The 18881-nt window shown below is 38.1% G+C and overlaps 1 protein-coding gene across 3 annotated transcripts in view; it reads left to right on the top strand.

Annotated features, from left to right (window-relative positions):
• The window catches only part of Ptprr (protein tyrosine phosphatase receptor type R), a 258417-nt gene that overhangs the window by 152910 nt on the left and 86626 nt on the right, over window positions 1–18881 (top strand). For 2 of the 3 annotated variants that reach the window (XM_076853109.1, XM_076853111.1), the window contains 2 exons: window positions 3619–3729; window positions 14409–14677. In XM_076853109.1, coding sequence (XP_076709224.1) covers window positions 3619–3729; window positions 14409–14677 — 380 coding nt within the window. The remainder of the gene's footprint in view (window positions 1–3618; window positions 3730–14408; window positions 14678–18881) is intronic. The other variant, XM_076853110.1, reaches the window with a different exon arrangement.

The raw sequence follows: 18881 nt of genomic DNA, 5'->3' as shown, positions 1-18881 counted from the left end.
GCTGTTTCTTTATATGCTTTATTTTTTTTAATTGACAATGACACTTGGGAAACAAAATTACCAAATTGAGAATTGCTTTTGTTTGTTCATCTGATTTTGTTTCCAGTCTAAATTTCTTAAAAAGACATTATTTCTTTTACATATTTTTATGTGACACCTAGAGCATTGTAGACTCTTAAGTGTTATTTTATTGTAAGACGTTCATAAAGATAAAACTAGACCTTCACTTGACTAATAGGTCAAATTCCAGGGAAATCAAATTAAACTCATTATTTAATCTCTATTTACAAATGTTTTTAGAAAATGAATTGAATATCTATTGAAACAATAAGCTCTGCATTAATATTGAAAAAAATTACTTAGGGATTTTGTTGTTATTCAACTGTAAATGATTCCAGTTTCACAGGTCTTATATTTCAAAGGAGGAAGTTAAGTTCTTTAAATAAAAGGCTAATATGCTGCCTGATACATTCATGGGATATTTACAAAGAGAAAAAAAAATACAACATGTAAATATGAACTATCATTCAAGAGTTGGGTGATTTTCCTTCTAACTTGAAGCATTAGCCAGCAGTTGAGTCTAAAGAATTATGAGCCTGGTCATACAGGAGATATTCAATCAATGTTGACATGTATTGATCATTCAGACCAAGTGTTCACCTTGTGCCTAATGCAGTGGGAGTTTGGCATGCACCCAACAAAGCCATATTTTTGTCAGATACATCTCATTCATCTGCCTGAGTCAGTCAAATTAATCAGATAATTTATAACATTTCCACTTCATTCTTATTCTGTGTGCTTCATCTCTCCCAAAGGGATATATCCTAAAGTCTATATCTCTGTATCATCTTTTCTAGCATCTGGGATCAGAATTGGAAAGGAAAGGAAATGGTGGTAGGGGGGGAATGGAACGAAAATAAAGAAGAGGGGGAGGGAGAACAGAACAAACTTTTAACACATATAACAAATTATTGAACAGATAGAGAAAAGTTATTGAAAACTGTCCAAATTTTAAATAATGAAACTCATCAGCTTTTTCACTGCAACCAAGTTAAAGGGCAAAACAATGTAGTTATGAAAAAAACATAAAGATGATAGAGGGCCATTAATTTGACCTGCTGTGGAATATGTGAATTACTGAACCTTCAACCTCCTGATAAAATATAAAAGGCATCAAGTTAACCCGATGCAAAGGTTAGACGGGAGATTTCTGTGAGTTATAATCTTTTGATTTGTGGGATCTTAACTACAAACTTTTCCATTTATTACCCTGCCCTTATCAAGTTTTTCAGATCTCTGAACAAATATAGTAGTGCTCAGCAGGAGTAGCATGACTCAGAAGGAGATCTATTTACCAAGAAAGTGCAGTGACTAAGCTCTAGTTCAAAACATGTGTCCTTCAAACGGGAGGTGGGGGATGGGAGGTTAGGGAATAATTCTTCCATCATCATTGCTTCAGTTAAAAAGGAAAACAAACAAACTTTTGTGTGTGTGTGTGTACTGGGGTCTGAACCCAGGGATACTGAATCACTGAGCCACATCCCCAGTCCTTTTTTATATTTTCTTTAGAGACAGGGTCTCACTGAGTTATTTAGGACCTCCATAAACTGCTGAGGCTGGCTTTGAACTCACAATCCTCCTGCCCCAGCTTCCAGAGCCACTGGGATTATAGGTGTGCTCCACCACACCCGGCATAAGATTTGTCTTAAGCAAAAAGGAACACACTGATATTCCAGAAGTTGTAGAACTACAGCAGGAAAAAAGAAAAACAAACCAAGCCAGGTTAGGAACACAACATCTTTTTCCACCCACCTAATCACCCCTTTTTATCCAAATTTCACATGAGTTTAAGCTCAGATCCTTATACTTAAATTTGACAAATTTATGCTGCCTATTTGAAGGCTTAACTAGTTTGCTTTTATAACACACAATGGATGCTATTTAGTTGCTTGCAAAAAAAAAATTCATTTCCATATTTATACTTGATTCCTACAGGAGTTTTCTTTTCTGTTATTTTTTTAGCTATGTTTGTAGAGACACTGGAATAAAACAAAACAAAATAAAACAAAAGGTTCTGGCTGATGTCAAAGGTAAAAGAAAAGAAAATCATCACTTGACTCTAAGAATTTTTTTTTCCCAGCAGGATGCTCATTTACTAATCATGCCATCAACCAAGTATTTTCATATTCTCCATTAATTTACCATTTACTTACTTTAAAAATATGCATCAAAATTATTTTTTTCTATCTATGCATCTTTCTAGAAAGTATAAAAGATTTTATAGTGAGCACATCACTATTTTACAAGCAAAAAAAAAAAAATGGAAACTTGACTACTTCAAGCAATGATTATGTCTCCCTCCAAATAATTTTTGTAATAACAATTGAACTCAAAGATCTTTTCTATTCTGCCTTGCTCATCTCTCCACCAAGATTTGATTGAGTTTCAAGATAAAAAGTCTCATAAAGTCTTTCTCAGGGCAAATATTTTGTCGAGTTTACAAATACTTGATGTATTTTTCTAGGTTTAAAGAACAATTGGAAATGATTTCAAAGTTCAGGCACCTAGAAGACAAGTTTCACTCAAGGCTTTCTGAGCCATTGCAGACAATACACAAGGGTACATACTGTCCCTGGCTAAAGGAATAAAAAAGCTGCTCTCAACAAGACTGAATTTTAGATGAATGGAATCATTTGAAATGACTTAGACTTTGTTTTTCCTCATCACGAATCAGTTGGTTTCAAAGTTGAAGTTTCTTTAACTATAAATCTATAATGTCACTACATTATAAAACAATTTCGTTCAAGATTTTGATTTGATGTCAGTGTGCTATTTTCTTTAAAGAAAGGGAGACGTCAACTAAGAGACATTCACATTTTATGCATGTTTCTTCTTCACTCTTCCACCCCCAAAGTATTAAGCAAAAGCAATAAAAATAAACCTATTTATTTTACCTTTCATTACCCAATAACTCTGAACTTTGTCTTTCCTGTTACTTTAAATAAAATATAATGCCCTAACAATTTATATGGTTGGGATGGTGCTTCATGAGATTTCGACAAAGTAAACACCACTTACAGGGGAAAAAAAAAAAAAAAACTGATGTGATAAAGGGTGGAGCAGTGATTCTGATAGTGTTGCTGTATTTATGAATGCATCATGCGCTTTTGTTTGCACCTGTTTAGCTTTTGTTTAAAAGTAAAAGCAGTGTTCCTGCACTGCACGTAAGCCAGGGTAAACCAGGGAGTTGATGTGTGGGAGGGAACTTGAGAGTAAGGAACGATTCAGAAACAAGTTTCCTCAGCACAGAACAGAACTCTCTTACCTGTGAACCAGGTAGCTCCAAGAGAAACAGTGAGGGACTTTTCCAAAGGCGAGGTCCTTCTATGCCCAGCTGGGCATGCCTGCTCCTGTTCCGGAGATTGCACGGTCTTTTGATGTATCAGGATGGCTGACTGTTGTCTAGATCAGTTGGAGATGCAGCGCAGGCAGCGGGGGGTGTAGGTGTGTTCCACTACACTGAATGGAATAAAGCTAAAAATATTTTAGTGTTTAAATAAGAACGCCAGTTTCCTCAAGCTCTCATTTAACATCGGACTTTCTGTTTTGCTTTTAAAGAAAAATGTTTTACAAGGGCAGCATGAAGCGGACAGAATCTGGAGCAAAGAAGGATTTTATGCTGTTGTCATTTTTCTCAGCATCTTTATTATTATAGTAACGTGTTTGATGGTAAGTTGGCTTCTTCGTATACTTTATCCTTTCCTGAGTCCACTACTTAATGTTATTGGATACATTGCCATTCAAATGAAGGTTGAAAAGACTGGGCAAAGAAGCAAGACTGTAATCCTGTTATTTGGGAATATTCAGTGACAGGCAGAGTGATTGCTAAAGGGAAGCCTGAGGAGGTGTGGATGCTGACCTGCTTAAGAACAGAGCTGTAATTGCACTGAAGTTTTTAGTAACTTGATCAACCCTGAGAATGAAGCTTTAGACCGTGATTTACTAAGGTCACTGAAACCCTCAAAGTCATTTAAGTCTCATGGGCATACTTTGGGCTTACTTTATTCCTCCTTTTATATCATCTTTATGGAACTCAGGAAAAAATTTAAAAGAAGAAATGTGTCTTTGGGGCAAGCTTAACTCCCCAAGGCAGAGTTATTTCCTTACTTTTAAAGGCTCTTGAAAGCATTCTACAAAATACCAGGCATGCAAAAGAGGTGATTATAGCTTCACAGGCTAGATCACCTCTACCAACTAATATTTTAGGTGAATACATAAGTATAAAAGTATGTACTGCAATAATTCTGTAAGTTACGATGTGTACACTTTAAAAGCATATTAATAATTTTTTAAAGTAGAACTTCAAATAAACCTAATGCACTAAATTACACAGTGCTATTTGGTATTGAATGATTTAAGAGTTATCTTTCAAGTACAAATTTTTTTTTTATTTCTTTGAAAATTTTGTGACATGACATAATACTGGATGTTTATGGATGAGTTTTAATATCTTTTTTCCTATGTGCTATTGTTTTTAATTTTGCATATTTTTCAAAAATGCTTTTTTTATACTTTTTAAATGCCCCCAAAATATACATTATTCTGCTTATTCTATCCACAATTAACAGCATTAGCAAGTGTTTTCTGGATTTTGCTCATTCGTGCTTCCCTTGCTGGGAAGGGGTTTATGGTAGAAAGATTGGGGTTTAGTCCAGAAAGACAGAGGCTGAGTGGATCTAAATTTGAAGGATATTAAATAGGGTAAAGATGGGTCTGTTTCCTAGAACTCAAAATCCTGAAGTAAACCACAGGGCTTGGTGGCACATGGCTATAATCTCAGCTACTAGAGAAGCTGAGGCAGAAAGATCACAATTCCCAAGTTCAAGGCCAGCTTCAGCAGTTAAGCAAGACCTTGCCTCAAAATAGGGGAAGGGAGATGTGCCCCTAGATTTCATCCCCAGTTAAAAAAAAAGAAAAGAAAAGAAAAGAAAAACATCCTAAAACTTCCACTCAAAGGTATTTTTTAGAGTTCAGGAATTATGAAAGATTTCTAAAAGTTGCAACCCAATGAACAAAAGAATAAGCTAAGAATAACGTTAAAAATAGATCTTTATATCTTAAAGGTGGAGCTTAATAATAAAGAATTTTCATGAAAGAAAATGGAATGTTTTACAGAAATTGTAGCAGAGACCTCTAAGTATTTCTTACTGTTTAAAAAGGTTTGATTCCTCGTTATGGTTAACTGCATTTTAAAATATGGGATTCTTCTTTCCTTAACATAGGAAATATCAAATGTTGTTCTCTATCTTGTCAGTCACAATTTCGTTGTTTTTCTGCTTTACAGGTGAAAAAGGATAGGAGGGGCAGGGGGTGAAGCTAAATGGTAGAGCACTTGCCTAGCATGTGCAAGACCAAGAAAGTAAGAAGGAAGGGAGGAAAGGAGGAGGGAGGGAGCAGAGGAATGGAGAATAGAAAGGGGTAGAAAGTGACAAAAATGGAGATTGACTGGGGGAATAAATGGTTAAGATTCAGAAGAGTGGAGGAAATGATAGGAGAAAATTGAGAAGCAGATTTATATGCAGCCTTTGGGTACTAAAGGGCAGAGAGAAGCATCCCTGAACGTGCTATTAATATAAGATACATTTCAGATCTAGCAGTCATAACTTGGGATTGCCCGTGTTCCCAGCATAACTAGTCACATCCCTGCATTGGTTTTATGTGGCCAAAGGACCTACCATAGCCACACCTTCCACCATCTGAGAACAGGGGCAACTCTTTTCCAGATATTTTCAAGCCACCAATGTAAAAATTAGAAATTTAGGTAAGTCTGCCTCAACGTTATTAGAACAAATCAAGAAAGGAAGTTTGGGTGATTGCTATCAATTAGATTAGTGGGTAATTCATTCCATCAATCCATCCTGCCAGAGGATCACCACAGACCTGTTGTTGGCCCTGTGGGGAAAGAGGAGAACAAAACGATGGACCCTATTCTCTGAAGCCTTTGTCTTTAGAAACACAGACAATAATTAAGTTAATTATTTTCAAATAATCAAATAGTGAACACACTGTGTGACATCAACACACTGTGTGACAACATTCTGGGAAAGGCTAAGATCAGTGGTTGTCAGAGGTTGGGAGGCCAGAGATGGTAAGACAGTAGGTTTTAGAACAGTGAAACTCTTCTGTATTGTATAATGGTGAATGCATTACATTATGGATTCATCAAAACCTGTAGAAAGTTCGGCACAAACAGTGATCCCTAATCTACACTGTGGACTTTAGTTAATAATGTCAATAGGGTTCATCACCTGGGATGAATGCCCCACACAAATGCAATATGTCAGTAACAGAAGAAACTATTTAAGGACAGAGAGGGAGTATATGGGATGATGTACTTTGTCCTCAATTTTTCCACAAAGACAGAAAATGATCTAAAACATAAAGTCTGTTCATTCTTTTTTAGAGATCAATTGTCATAACTTCCACAGAGAAGATAACATAATAGTGAGTGATAGAGCAGACCAACCTGAGACCTTTAAGACACGAAAATGTCAGGAAAGGACTTTCTAGGTACAGGGGGTGGGATGGTGCTGAGGCAAAATAGGCTTAGCCTGTCAGGCCTCAAGGAAGGATGGAAATGCTGTTTCCAGCAGAGCCTTAGGTGAGTGACTGAAGGATCACAGCATCTGCCAATAGAGTGTGGTTGAAGCGGAGGGTGGAATGAAACGCAGAAGCTGAAGTGTCCTTCTGGAGGTCACTGCAATAGCCGGAAGAGAAAGGTGAGGGTGGCCCAGAGTAGGGGGCAGTGATGGAGATGGAGAGAAATGGAAGGCTGAGACCTAGATGAAGGTAGATCTGACGGGACTACAGAGCCCTGATTCTCAGGGAGAGAATAAACCCTAAGGCTGACTCCTAGGTTTGTAGGCTTGGCTGCCTGGATGGTGGTGCTCTTGTATGCAGGAGAGGAACACGTTGAGGGGTGGGGAGTAAAAAGAGGGAAACATCTTTTATGTGTATACAGACAGTTCTCAAACAACAACAACAACACCAAAAAAAAAAAAAAAAACAGAATGATTGACTTAAAATATTTTTCTTCAATTTTAATATGAAAGAGTCAATCTAAAAAGTAAACAGAGGAACCAACAGTACACAGAATGGAACTGATACTCAGAGAAGAATAGATACTACCTGATAGACAGGTTGAAGATAAAGCTACATTCAGATGATGCAGTTTCCACAGGTGACTTGACAGTTCACATTTAGGGACAGGTGGAATGTGCTTCTCTGAAATAAGCTAATCTTTATACGTGTACAAATGCTAAAGTCAGTTTTTTACTTGGATCTCTAAGAGTATTTACACTTTGTGTATGTGTGTGTGTGTGTGTGTGTGTATTTTCTTTTTCTTTTCTTTTTTTTTTTTTTTTTGACAATGAGGATTGAAACTAGGGCCTCATACATGGTAGACAAGTGCTCTACCACTGAGCCATATCCTCAGCCCCACTTAGTATGATTTTTATACTGAAGTACAGTGTGTTATACTTCTGTGATCCTCAAACATATATATATTCCAATTCTGTTTTCCATACATTTGTTGATTCCATGACCAAGAAAAAATAGAACTCAAAATTTTCCTTCTGGCATTAATTACATTCATGAAAGATCAAATGCTGCTATTTGCATCCAGTCTTCCTACATACCATAGAAATGAAATGCATGTGGCTTTATTATGAAATTATATAGGTAAATTGCTATAATGAAGGGTTGCATGTGCTATATAACAATAACATAAGACTTGGCAAAATATTCGAAATGTGGCATATTGTTTACTTTCCTTAAAATCCAAAAAAATAAAAAATAAAAAAAGAACGTATGTTGCCAGGCATAAAATTAGACAGGCATGACATTTTCAAATGTGTGACTTATTTAGCACCTCTCAAATGTGAATGCAGAGTGGGTGGAGCGACAAATAGACAAATACAATTTTCCAAGAAAAAAATGTGTGGGCAAGTTCCAATCCATTCAGTCTGCTTTAGATGGAGGAAATTTATTACTGAGAAGAATTAGTTCTTCAACTTGAACAAATAATAGAAAGAACACCATTTATCATCTAAATTAGACCTTCAAATGTACTTGGGAGTTTATTAAAAAGTTCAAAAGTATGAAATAAATATTCAATAGGTAGAGGTGTACAGACCAGATTGCATCTGGAAAGTGCTTTTAAAAATCATGTATAAGACAGCTGTTTGGATCAGAAAAAGCACTGGCATGTTAGACCCACAGAAGAGCCTTCCATATGTGATATAAAGGGTTTCTCTAGTCATGATCTGGTAGCTGAGATGTGAAATCCTACATCAGACCACCAGGTGTAGCCTGAGCATTACACAAAAAAACTGGTGTCAAAGGTGGACATAAAGAATCACACTTGTCTAATCTGTTGTGTGTAAGCCCCAAGGATTAAGGGAGATGGAACTAGATCTTAGTTAGAATGATTTCTTTTGGACCCATTTCCAAAGTAGGGATATAGTTTTCAATTTTTTTCTTTATTAAGAAGACAAAAACCCTTTCACTCATGATGGCACTAGTATTGGCAACAATGATAACAACTAGTTTCTTCTATGTATTGCTTGTTTACTGATCCTAAATTTGTTGCATGGTACTAAACACTGAATGTAATTTAGCTTCCTAGTCTTACTGATAAGAAAACCAAGATTCAGAAAAGATAAGTGACTTGACCAAACAAACAAAAATAGGTGGTGTATATGTGAGTGGCAGGGTAGAGGGTGAGCTTGGAACTCACACCCAAGTCTATCTGGATTGAAAGTCCTAGCTCTTTACCATGGTGTCATGTAATCCCATAAAGGAATCAAATTGTGGTTTCTATTTTAGTCCTACACTCTGTGAATAACTATTTCTAACTGAAAATGTACTCAGGAACAGATGAGAATGCTTGCACTTATCAGAGCCACTCCACCCAGGCAGAACAGATAACTGTGTGCCACACCACATCTGTGTACAGCCACACCTCTGTGTGTGTACTTAGTACCTTGTACTTGACGTAATTTTCACACATCTGTCTCCAGGAAGCCTGTGGGTTCCTAGATGACAGAGTCCTGTGCTACCTAGGTATCCACAATGTCTGTCTCAGAAATGTATTGTTTCATATAGTAATTGATTTGTGTTTATTAAATTAAGAGAAAAGAATGAATACTCTCTCAAAACCAGCTGTAAAATACAGTAAAGAACAAATGCTACACAATATTGTTCAGTGACATCATTTAAAAATTAGAACATGTTTTAATCCAAACAGAATGTTTTGTGTTACTTATTTCTGGGATTTTTTTTAATGAAAATTATAAACTACAAAAGAGCTTCAAAGGATTCTTTCAGCTTCCTCCCATTTCTGTGTTCTTTAGGTTCTCATTACTGCCATTTTTTTCCTTTGCTGTAGTTTATACAGCTCCTTTCTCATTCAATACTTCTCTCTCTCTCTCTCTCTCTCTCTCTCTCTCTCTCTCTCTCTCCCTCTGCCAATAATTGGAATCAGGTGTTCTCTATATTTTATTTTGAGACAAAGTCTCATTAAGTTGCTTAGGGCCTTGCTAAATTGCTCAGGCTGGCTTTAAACTAGCAATCCTCCTGCCTCAGCCTCCTGAATTGCTGGGATTATAGATGTGCACCAATTCTTTCCTTTATCATTAGATCAAATGACTTTACTGCACCCCGATTCAAACACAAGCTCTAAAAGATGAAAGAAAAACCGTAACTTGCCATTGCTCTGATAAGCTTTCAGATTGAGTTTTAAAACAAAATGTTAAATTCGCATAGGAAAATTCTGTGTATGGTATATTCCAGATTTCAATCTCTGCAGAGAAAAATCGCTGACTCACTTTTCCAGAGGCTTTGGGAAAGTGGTTGGGAAGAAGATTGTGGGGATTGGGAAGGAACAGTAGACTAAAATGCTCACATACCTGGAAATCAGAAAATCTGGATTCTAGACTTTATTTCCAATCTTCCATGAATCATTCAACCAGTCTGGACTTAAATGTGTAATGGAAGTTATACCGCATGACTTTTAAGATCTTTTACACCAGGGTCTATCAACAGCATCACTACTGACATTTTGGGCTGAGTATTCTGTTGGTGGATGCGTGGGTGGGAGTTTTTCCTATGCATTGTAGGGTATTTAGCTGCATCAACAGCCTATAATCATGGGATGCTAGTAACACCCTTCGGATTCTGCCTCCCACCACAAATATGACCACCAAATATGTCTCCAGACCTTGTCAAATGTCCCCTACAGGCCCAAATCCCTGACAGTTGTGAACCCTTGCCTCAGAGCTCAGTTCTAAGACAAAACTGCCCCATTGCCAAGTACTAGCCTCTTCTACTTTTTTCCAGACAGTCCAATCTTTCGAGTATTGTCTAAACAGTGCTTTTTTTTACAATTAGAGATGTAAAAATCAGTTTGTATGCATACTGTAGAGACAGGCTGAAGGTTGATCTCTGACCAAAGATGAAATAGATTACTAATTGTAAAATATGTGACAAAGGTCCTTCATCAAACGCATAAGCTCATAAGTAGCAAAGATGGACTTTAAACCTTGTTTTACACTAATAAGATCGTAAAAGTGACCTGTTTTTGACCAAACAACTGAGGAACAACTGGTTTTCTCATTGTCATCATTGAAATAGGTTTCTCCAAAATCCAGTATAAACAAACAAAGCAAATGTCCTGATAAACACATTTCATTTATACATAGGGTCTTAGAATATACAATATGTGTATCATCTTCTACTAAATGTGTTTTTGTAAAGGTACAAATACATTTGTTTTTGTTTTTTTTTTCATTTAGGATGATAAAACACTTGCAACTGAAAAAGCTCAATCCCACTTTAAGTTCTTTACCTCATCTCAGTAGTTATGTATTTAGCTTAACACAATAAAATCACCACATATGCACCACCTGATTGGTGGTGTTCTTGCCTGGATTTTGTTTCTGCAGAGTGGTGGCCAAGTACACTGTGAGGTGGTTCATGGACACGGAAAAGAAGCACCAAGTTAGAAAACTTAGGCACTACAGGATAAAAACACTATCCGCAGTGTTTTCGATTCTATAGCACAAAGAATATAGTCTACTTATTTGAAAGTAATTATAACAAAGGGAAGAAGGCCTATCAGTATTAGATATCTTTCTTTTCCTTACACAGTAATATTTGCCATGAGGAATTTCTGAAACAATCGCTTTCAAAATCTAAGATTTAGCTTGGCCCTACCAGAATCAATGAATAGCATTGCATAAAAGTTTCCAGGTTATGAGGACGTGATCACAAAAAAAAAAAAAAAAAAATCAGTAAGGATTCTCATTAATTTCCTAGCAGTTCAATTATAATATTTATTTCTGATTATACCTCACATTTGCATAGTTTTTTATTTCTTTCTTAAGAAAAAACTTCTTTTTTTAAAAAAAAAAACAACATATTCTTAGAATTGATGGTTTTGAAATCCAGGGGTGATGATCAGATCTGAGGCACATGTCAACCTTTAAGGAAGGTGTGTGGGGAAGAAAAGCCAAAGAGCTGATGTAAGGGCTGGAACATGCAGAGGGCTGCAGGTCTGAGCCATGTCAGGGTCAGCAGGTCCACAGCCAGTGGTTGCCTTAGAACAAGCCTATTGCTTGGTTAGACCTCAGTTTCCTTCAGGTGTAATGAGTTGGAAGATCTAATGACCATTGTAACCCATAATCCCTCTACATCTCTAATTAAAAAGTCACTCCGCATACATTCAGTCATTTTGCTTTTTTATTTTTTTATAAATACCTCTTTTTCCTCCCCAAATTTCTTTTTTGTTACTACAATTTGGGATGCTGTACCTGAGACATAAGCAAACTAGGTTTTCACTTTGTGTTTAAATAATTCCAAAATTCTGTTTTATATTGCAGTTTCTAGTTCTTTAGTTCTTAAATTTGAGTCATCTTTCTCATAGGTGACAATACTTTTTTTTTTCCCCAGTACTTCAAATTTGACCCAGGGTCATTCTACCTCCATGCTGCATCTCCAGCTCTTTTTATTTTATTTTATTTTTTTATCTTGAAATAGGATCTCAATAAATTTCTCAGGCTGGCCAGCCCCTCAGCCTCCCAAATCACTGGTACTGCAGGAGTGCCCCCACATGCTTGGCACTGAAAGAATATTTTGAGTACATGTTTTTTCAGAAAGAAACAAGGATAGTATATTTTTTGAGATTTTGCATTTTGAAGAATTCCTTCTGTTGACTTCATGTACATAAATCCTAACTGGTCTTGATGTAACATTCAGGCATCCTTTGTAATATACATTGTTTTTCCTCAAATTATGAAAATTCCTCCATTTTCATCTCACATTCACCGTTCTTTCAAATGACATACATGATTTGGAAGAATCTTTTGACCTAGAAATTTTTTTCATTTTATATGCCTAAGTTCCATAGACACAGAAGACAATCGATTTTGTTCATAGTAGAATGCCCTAAACCTTCACAATCCATGACACAAAGTGGGTGCTGAAAAACAGTTTTGAGCTGGGCATGGTGGCACATGCCAGTAATCCCAGGGTCTCTGGAGGCTGAGACAGGAGGATTGTGAGTTCAAAGCCAGGCTTAGCAAAAGTGAGATGCTAAACAATTCAGTGAGACTCTGTCTCTAAATAAAATATAAAATAGGGCTGTGGATATGACTCAGTAGTCACGTGTCCCTGAGTTCAAACCCCAGTACTCCCCCACCCCCCCCAAAAAAAAACAGTTTTGAATGACTTTTTTCTCCTTCATTTATTCTAGCTTATCACTTACAGTGACTCTTCTGACTTCCATGTCCAATCTTTTTTCTTGTTTTTATCTTTCTCTCTTTGTTCTTTTTCTCTGCATCAACAGACAGTCTCCCAAAGTTGCCATATATATCACCAATGATGCTTTCTACACTGTCAATTCTGTTATTTATTGTTTGCAAAGAAAACTTCCACCTTTGGATTTTTTTTTTAATTATTCTCAGTCTGATATCTTTTCATTGCATTTTATTTTATTCTGATATTTGTTGATGATCTTATTTTGTTAAACAGAATCTATTTTTCTAATGTTGTGTTGACAATACTGGAAAAATATTTTCTAAAATTGTCCTGAAATAAATTCTCAAAGATATTTTTTACTCCCCAATTTCACATTGATTCTTCCTTAATTTCCTTCATTCTGTAAGAAGGAAAAAAATAAATATGTAGACTTTGAATTCCTCCAGCAAAAGATGACTAGAATTGGAAGGCACTTTGCAAAGAAAAGGGAAGACAGAACTCACCTCATGACTAGGTAAACTGACTGCACAGAGCCAGGAGAGCCCTCTCCTAAAATAACACTCGTTCAGCTACAGATTCGAGAAATTAAACAGGGGAGTTTAATCAGCTTAAGGCATTTTAAGAAGTAGATGTCATGCCTGCTGTACACCTTCAGAAAAGTGCACAGAGTGAGTTATCCCCTCTTCATGTAAATTCGCTCATCAAATCACTCCCTGAGAACACACTTAAAGAACAGGAGGTCACTAGTTTCCGCAAGAGTTGGAAAGGAGCACTCAGCATAGAAAGCAGAAAAGCCCTATAAAAAGGGAAGTTGGGGAAAATGAGAGAGAAACTTTGCTCCCCTCACAGTTTGGCCTCTGGAGTATCCCAGTACTCAGTCCCACTTACTAAGAGTTCAAAGCCAGTCATGCTACCAATTCTGAACTGAATCAGCCATTCCAGAAAGGGCTCCGAGAGTGAAGGAAAGCAACACTTTTGCTTTTTTCTATATACATTAAAAAACTAAGAGGGGAAAGGGGCAAGATAGAAAAATCCTGGTTGTCCAAATTATTTAACAGATGTCCTGAATTTAATTTTGTCAAGTATTATCAGGTACCCAAGTTGATATGACCAGTCAGATATTTACCAAGATAAGAAATGCATGACTTAGGGTAAAACTTTTCTTTATAAATATTTTACAAGATTTCTTTCTTCCCTTCTATACTGGATGCAGTTCTCTGTTTCTATAAATGTCATAGGCCCATGTTTCACGGTTATTCCTTCTAGAATCCTACCATTTTAGTCAATTCCCGTGTGATCAAAATGATGTCAGGCATTCTTAAAGAATTGGCCAAATTTGCTTTTGAATGTATCCTTGGGGAAAGGATTCATGCACCCAAATATTTGAGATGTACGTGCAGCATAACTAGAAATACCAAGTATATTCTTTTGAGAAAAAATATCTCCCTACCACAAAACCAAGAAATTATTCTAGAAGGCTGGGCTTACTTTGCAATTAAACTTTTATTTCAATTTGTCTTCTAAATTGGGGTGGAGAAAATGCTGTTGAAATACGAAAATGTGACAAGAGCCCCTCTTATCTCTTTTTGTAGATTTTATACAGATTAAAAGAAAGGTTTCAGCTTTCCTTGAGACAGGACAAAGAGAAACACCAGGAGATCCACCTGTCACCCATCGTGTTACAGCCAGCACAGTCGGAGGCAAAGACAGCCCACAGCATGGTCCAGCCCGAGCAGGCGCCAAAGGTGCCAAACGTAGTGGTGGACCCTCAAGGCCGATGCACTCCTGAGATCAAAGCTTCCACCTCCACTTCTGTCTGCCCTTCTCCTTTCAAAATGAAGCCCATAGGACTTCAGGAGAGGTAAGAGCTTTTATATGCAACTGTGTCATTTTTTCTTTTTGAAGAGTGTTCATCAACTAAAAAGAATAGAACTAGAAATGATAGACAGAACCAGGTAGAATCATTCACCAGCAAATGGATACTAGAAGGAAGTCATGTTTCTGTCTCTCAAAGAGGGAGTCTGTTAGAGATAAGTGTGAGTGTTAGGCACATCTGATTCTGTCAAACTTGTGCAGACCCAAGGAAAGTCCATATTCAAGTTCAAGGCAGTTTCTCTCACTATTAATTGAGCGATTATTGGGGGCAGCTAAACAAATATAGCCACCTTGCTAAATTGTCATCAGACTGTGATGTAAAGGGACTGGGAATAAATTTGGAGTGTTTCCTGCCAAAGCCCACATTGTTTAAAGTCATGTAGGAAAGTCTGTGCCACAAATGATTTTATTTAAAGTTTTCCTATCAAGAACTATGTAATGTTTTGAACAACCAACAATAAAAAAAAAATAAAAAAAATAAAAAGAAAAACAAAAAAAAAATAAAGTTTTCCCTCTGCTTCCTTTGGCCACAACAAACATTAACTATGGAGGTCTATGACATTTTTGTTATCTTACCTGCCCTTGGGATGCACTTATTCATGTGATGTACTTTATACAGACTTCTATTTAAAGCAAGTACTAGAATATGCAAAGTATTACATGAGGGACTACTTATTTCCTTTCCCCAAATACAAAGTAAAGCTTTTTCTGTGGTATTTCTTAAAGTAAGTTTTATTTTTACATAGAAAATATTCTATACATTGTATTCAACATTGTACACCCGGGTAGTGGGAGAAACTAAGACAGCCTCAAAGTACATTCTCCTCGTATTTTCCTATATTTCCATTTTCTATCACTACCCTTTCTGTTGCCTTAGCTTTTTAGATTATGTATACATTTTGATTATGTTTCCAGTGATGCATCACAAGGCCTGATAAAAACAGTCATGGTTTACGTATGCATCCTTCAAAAAATCGCACTTGACACTTTAAGAACTACAGAAGACAAAATCTGGCATTCAGAATTCCTTGAAATTATTATCAATGAACATGAATTATGTGAAAAGAAAGGCATCTGTGGCAGTGACTTCCATAATCCCTTAAAGGCCAAACACTTTGAAGCCACATCAGAGGGAAAACAAAATAATCAACTTATTCTTCCTTCCTCTTCTCCCCAATACCTGGTAGTCCCCAGTGGAGCCAGGTGAGCCCCCATGTAACATTCTCTTCCTTGGACACCACTAAATTGCTCTGGAGGATCCAGTCTGGAGGGGAAGAATAGAAGGACCTCTCCTTGAGGCTAACTGGAAGGAGAACTGGAGCAGCCCCGCTCTGTCCTGCCTGGGTTGGGTGGCCACATGTGAGGCGGCTGCTCATCCGGGCTTCACTTCCTTCTAAGTATGAGGAGACAAATGTGACTTCTTAGCCTCCTCCCTTTCTCCTAGACATTTATGTCTGCTTCCAAGAGAAACCTCGAGGGAGGCACAGATCTGGGAATGAGCCTCAGTGGTGAACCAAGGGCAGAGCCGAACAGCTCTGCCCTGGTGCAGGCTGTGAGAGGGCGTGTTGTCTGTGGAAGATTTAAAGATCATAGTAAACTGACTAAAAGTCAAACCAATTTTAATTATCAGCATGCACCATCAATTCTAAGCAAGGTCGATATAAAAGCATTTGGAAAAGTAGCTATTCGCAGCATCCTGTAGATCACTGCTGGGCTTGTTTGAATTCCCAGGGACATAAGGCTAAATAACCACGTGTTCATTTAATTGGTGGGAATGTTTGAGATGGGAGAACGCAGGGGTGGGCATCTTGTTCATCTTTGTGATCTGTGAGGAGATTCTAGCAGAGCATGTACCTGCCTAATCAGTGTCAAATGGCTTCCCCGTTTCAGTCTACAGCTGTCCCCAAGTCCATCCTATTTGACCCCTTCCTTGCCACCTCAGAGCAGGAGAAAACTGTTCTCTCCACAGGACTCCAGGTCACTGCCTTCCCCCCAACCCAGCAACTTACTTCATCAACCCTTCTCTGTTTTCAACTCTACCTTTTCTTCCAGTGCTACCTGCTCAGCCTAGAAACAAGTTCTCTTTTGTATCAAAGAAAAAAAACAGAAAAGAAAAACCTCCTTTAATTCACTCTCCTGTGATTTCCTTCCCTTCTTAAATAAGCATCTTAAAAGAACAGAGTCTCCTTGCTGCCCATTGGTTAAGAACCTTCCATCCTCTCTCTTTCATGCATTTATACTGGGTTGATTATCAGTGGTCTGACTACCCGACCCAAAGCACGGGCTTCACTTCTCTTCCCATCCAGTGCTGACTACTTCTCTTTGTAATCTCTCCTGTTTGGTGTCTGAGACAACATTTTCCTGGCTCTTGAGTGACTGTCCTTAGTCTCCCACACTGACACCTTTTACCTGCTCACTGGAGCATGTCACCCTGAGCCCATTTTCCTGTCTACTGTGTAGTCTAACCACAGTTGTGTCTTCTCACAGTACCGTGTACACAAATAATTTGGTATGGAAGAACCTCAACTCAAGTCCACCCCTCTACTGAGATCCAGATGCACTTTCTTTCCAGTTCTGAACTGGACATCTCCAGAGATCTAGCTAAAACACAACCAATTCAAAACATGCAGAAACAGAACTCAAAACCTTCTTCATCAAACCATTTTTCTTCTTTTTAACTTCTGGATCCTGGTAGCATCCTCAACCCTACCCACCTTTTCTCTCCCCCTCTCATTACAGCCAAACATTAGAAGACCTGGTACTTTTCCTGCAGTGTTCCTGTTGGTCCAGCCCAACACACTGAGCACTCAGGTCTGCCATTTCTCTGGATCAGTCTCCTACTGGTTCTCCTGCCTCAAATTCTGTCCTTGTCCACTTTACTCTCTGGACATCTCAGACAGAGTCTTTCCAAATTAGATTCAGATATTGGACTCTTTTTAAAATTTCTCAGTGTTTCCAAATTGCCTTCTGGAAGAAACAGATAATCCTATCTATAAGAAATACAAGACTCTTTCTGACCTCCCTCCTCCCATATTCATCCTGCCACTTGGCCATTTTTCTAGGCACCATGTCATGCTCTTGAAAGCCTAGGAAGTAGCACTTGACTAGAACTTTCTCCCTCTCTCTCTCTCTCTCTCTCTCTCTCTCTCCTGTTATTTGCCCTTGAACAAAAAAAAACCACCACTGTAGCAAGCATGAATCTGGATCTACAAATCAAAGAGACAAGACTGTAGTTTTATTTTACTGAAATTAAAACTAAACTTTTGTCATTGGGCTCATTCTACCTAAAGGGCAGAAACTTAATCTGAGCCCTTTCTTAATTCCCTCACCCCTGGCCTCTATTGCCCTGGGATTGTATCTGACTATTCAGGGAACTTTCTCATTTTGAAGAATAAGGATCCTATCTCCCTTGATTATTATCTCTTCTGTCACATTTGCTAAATTGTCCAGGACTTTTAGCAAAAGGACTTCAGTCCTCAGAAGTCCACTCAGGACTTACCTCACTACTCCAACTCAAATGGAGAAACAGCAAACTCTGTGCATGTATAAGACTCCATACCCCCTGAAACACCTTCCAGCCACTTTTTCTCATGCCTCTACCAAGGATCAGGGTCCCCCTGCTGGGTGCCTCCCATTTCCCTATGGCAAAACTGAAGGACAGGTGACTTTGGGCCTGTACCCTCAGGGCAGCCTCGAGATACTTCTGCCTCCCTGGATCCATGGACTCTCCCTCAGGCTACCTGGACAGGAAGCCCTGCTCTGGCTTATTTCACATGCCACCTCATCTGACAGCCACACCTTGAAACAGATCCTCCCACTCAGGGCCTGATCGCTAGGACTCAAAGTCTAAGACAGGACTCAAATTTCTCTGCCCTCTGCTTTCACTTCCCTTCCCAAAGGCAGTAAAACACCAGGCAGCCTAGCAGCCTGCAGACAGGGAAAGTCCAAAGGTGAGGGAGGGACTGGAAATGGGAGAGGAAAGTTCAAACATCACTTCCCCCTGGAAGCTTCTCAGGTGCCCTCCTTCTTCCCGCTCCTCCAGCCCCTCTCCCTGCAGCCCAGCACTGACTCAGTGACTCCTCTTCCCCCTCGTCTGCTTTAGTCCCATAACACAGTGCGAGTACAGTACTTAATGCACGTCTTGGGTGTATTTTAAATTTGGGGTTATTGATCTGTCTTAGCCAGTAGAC

This window comes from Callospermophilus lateralis, chromosome 4, assembly GCF_048772815.1.
Source record: "Callospermophilus lateralis isolate mCalLat2 chromosome 4, mCalLat2.hap1, whole genome shotgun sequence".
NCBI classification, from domain to species: domain Eukaryota; kingdom Metazoa; phylum Chordata; class Mammalia; order Rodentia; family Sciuridae; genus Callospermophilus; species Callospermophilus lateralis.
The sequence above is the reverse complement of the archived record's forward strand: the minus strand, read 5'-3'. Positions and strand labels throughout refer to the sequence as shown.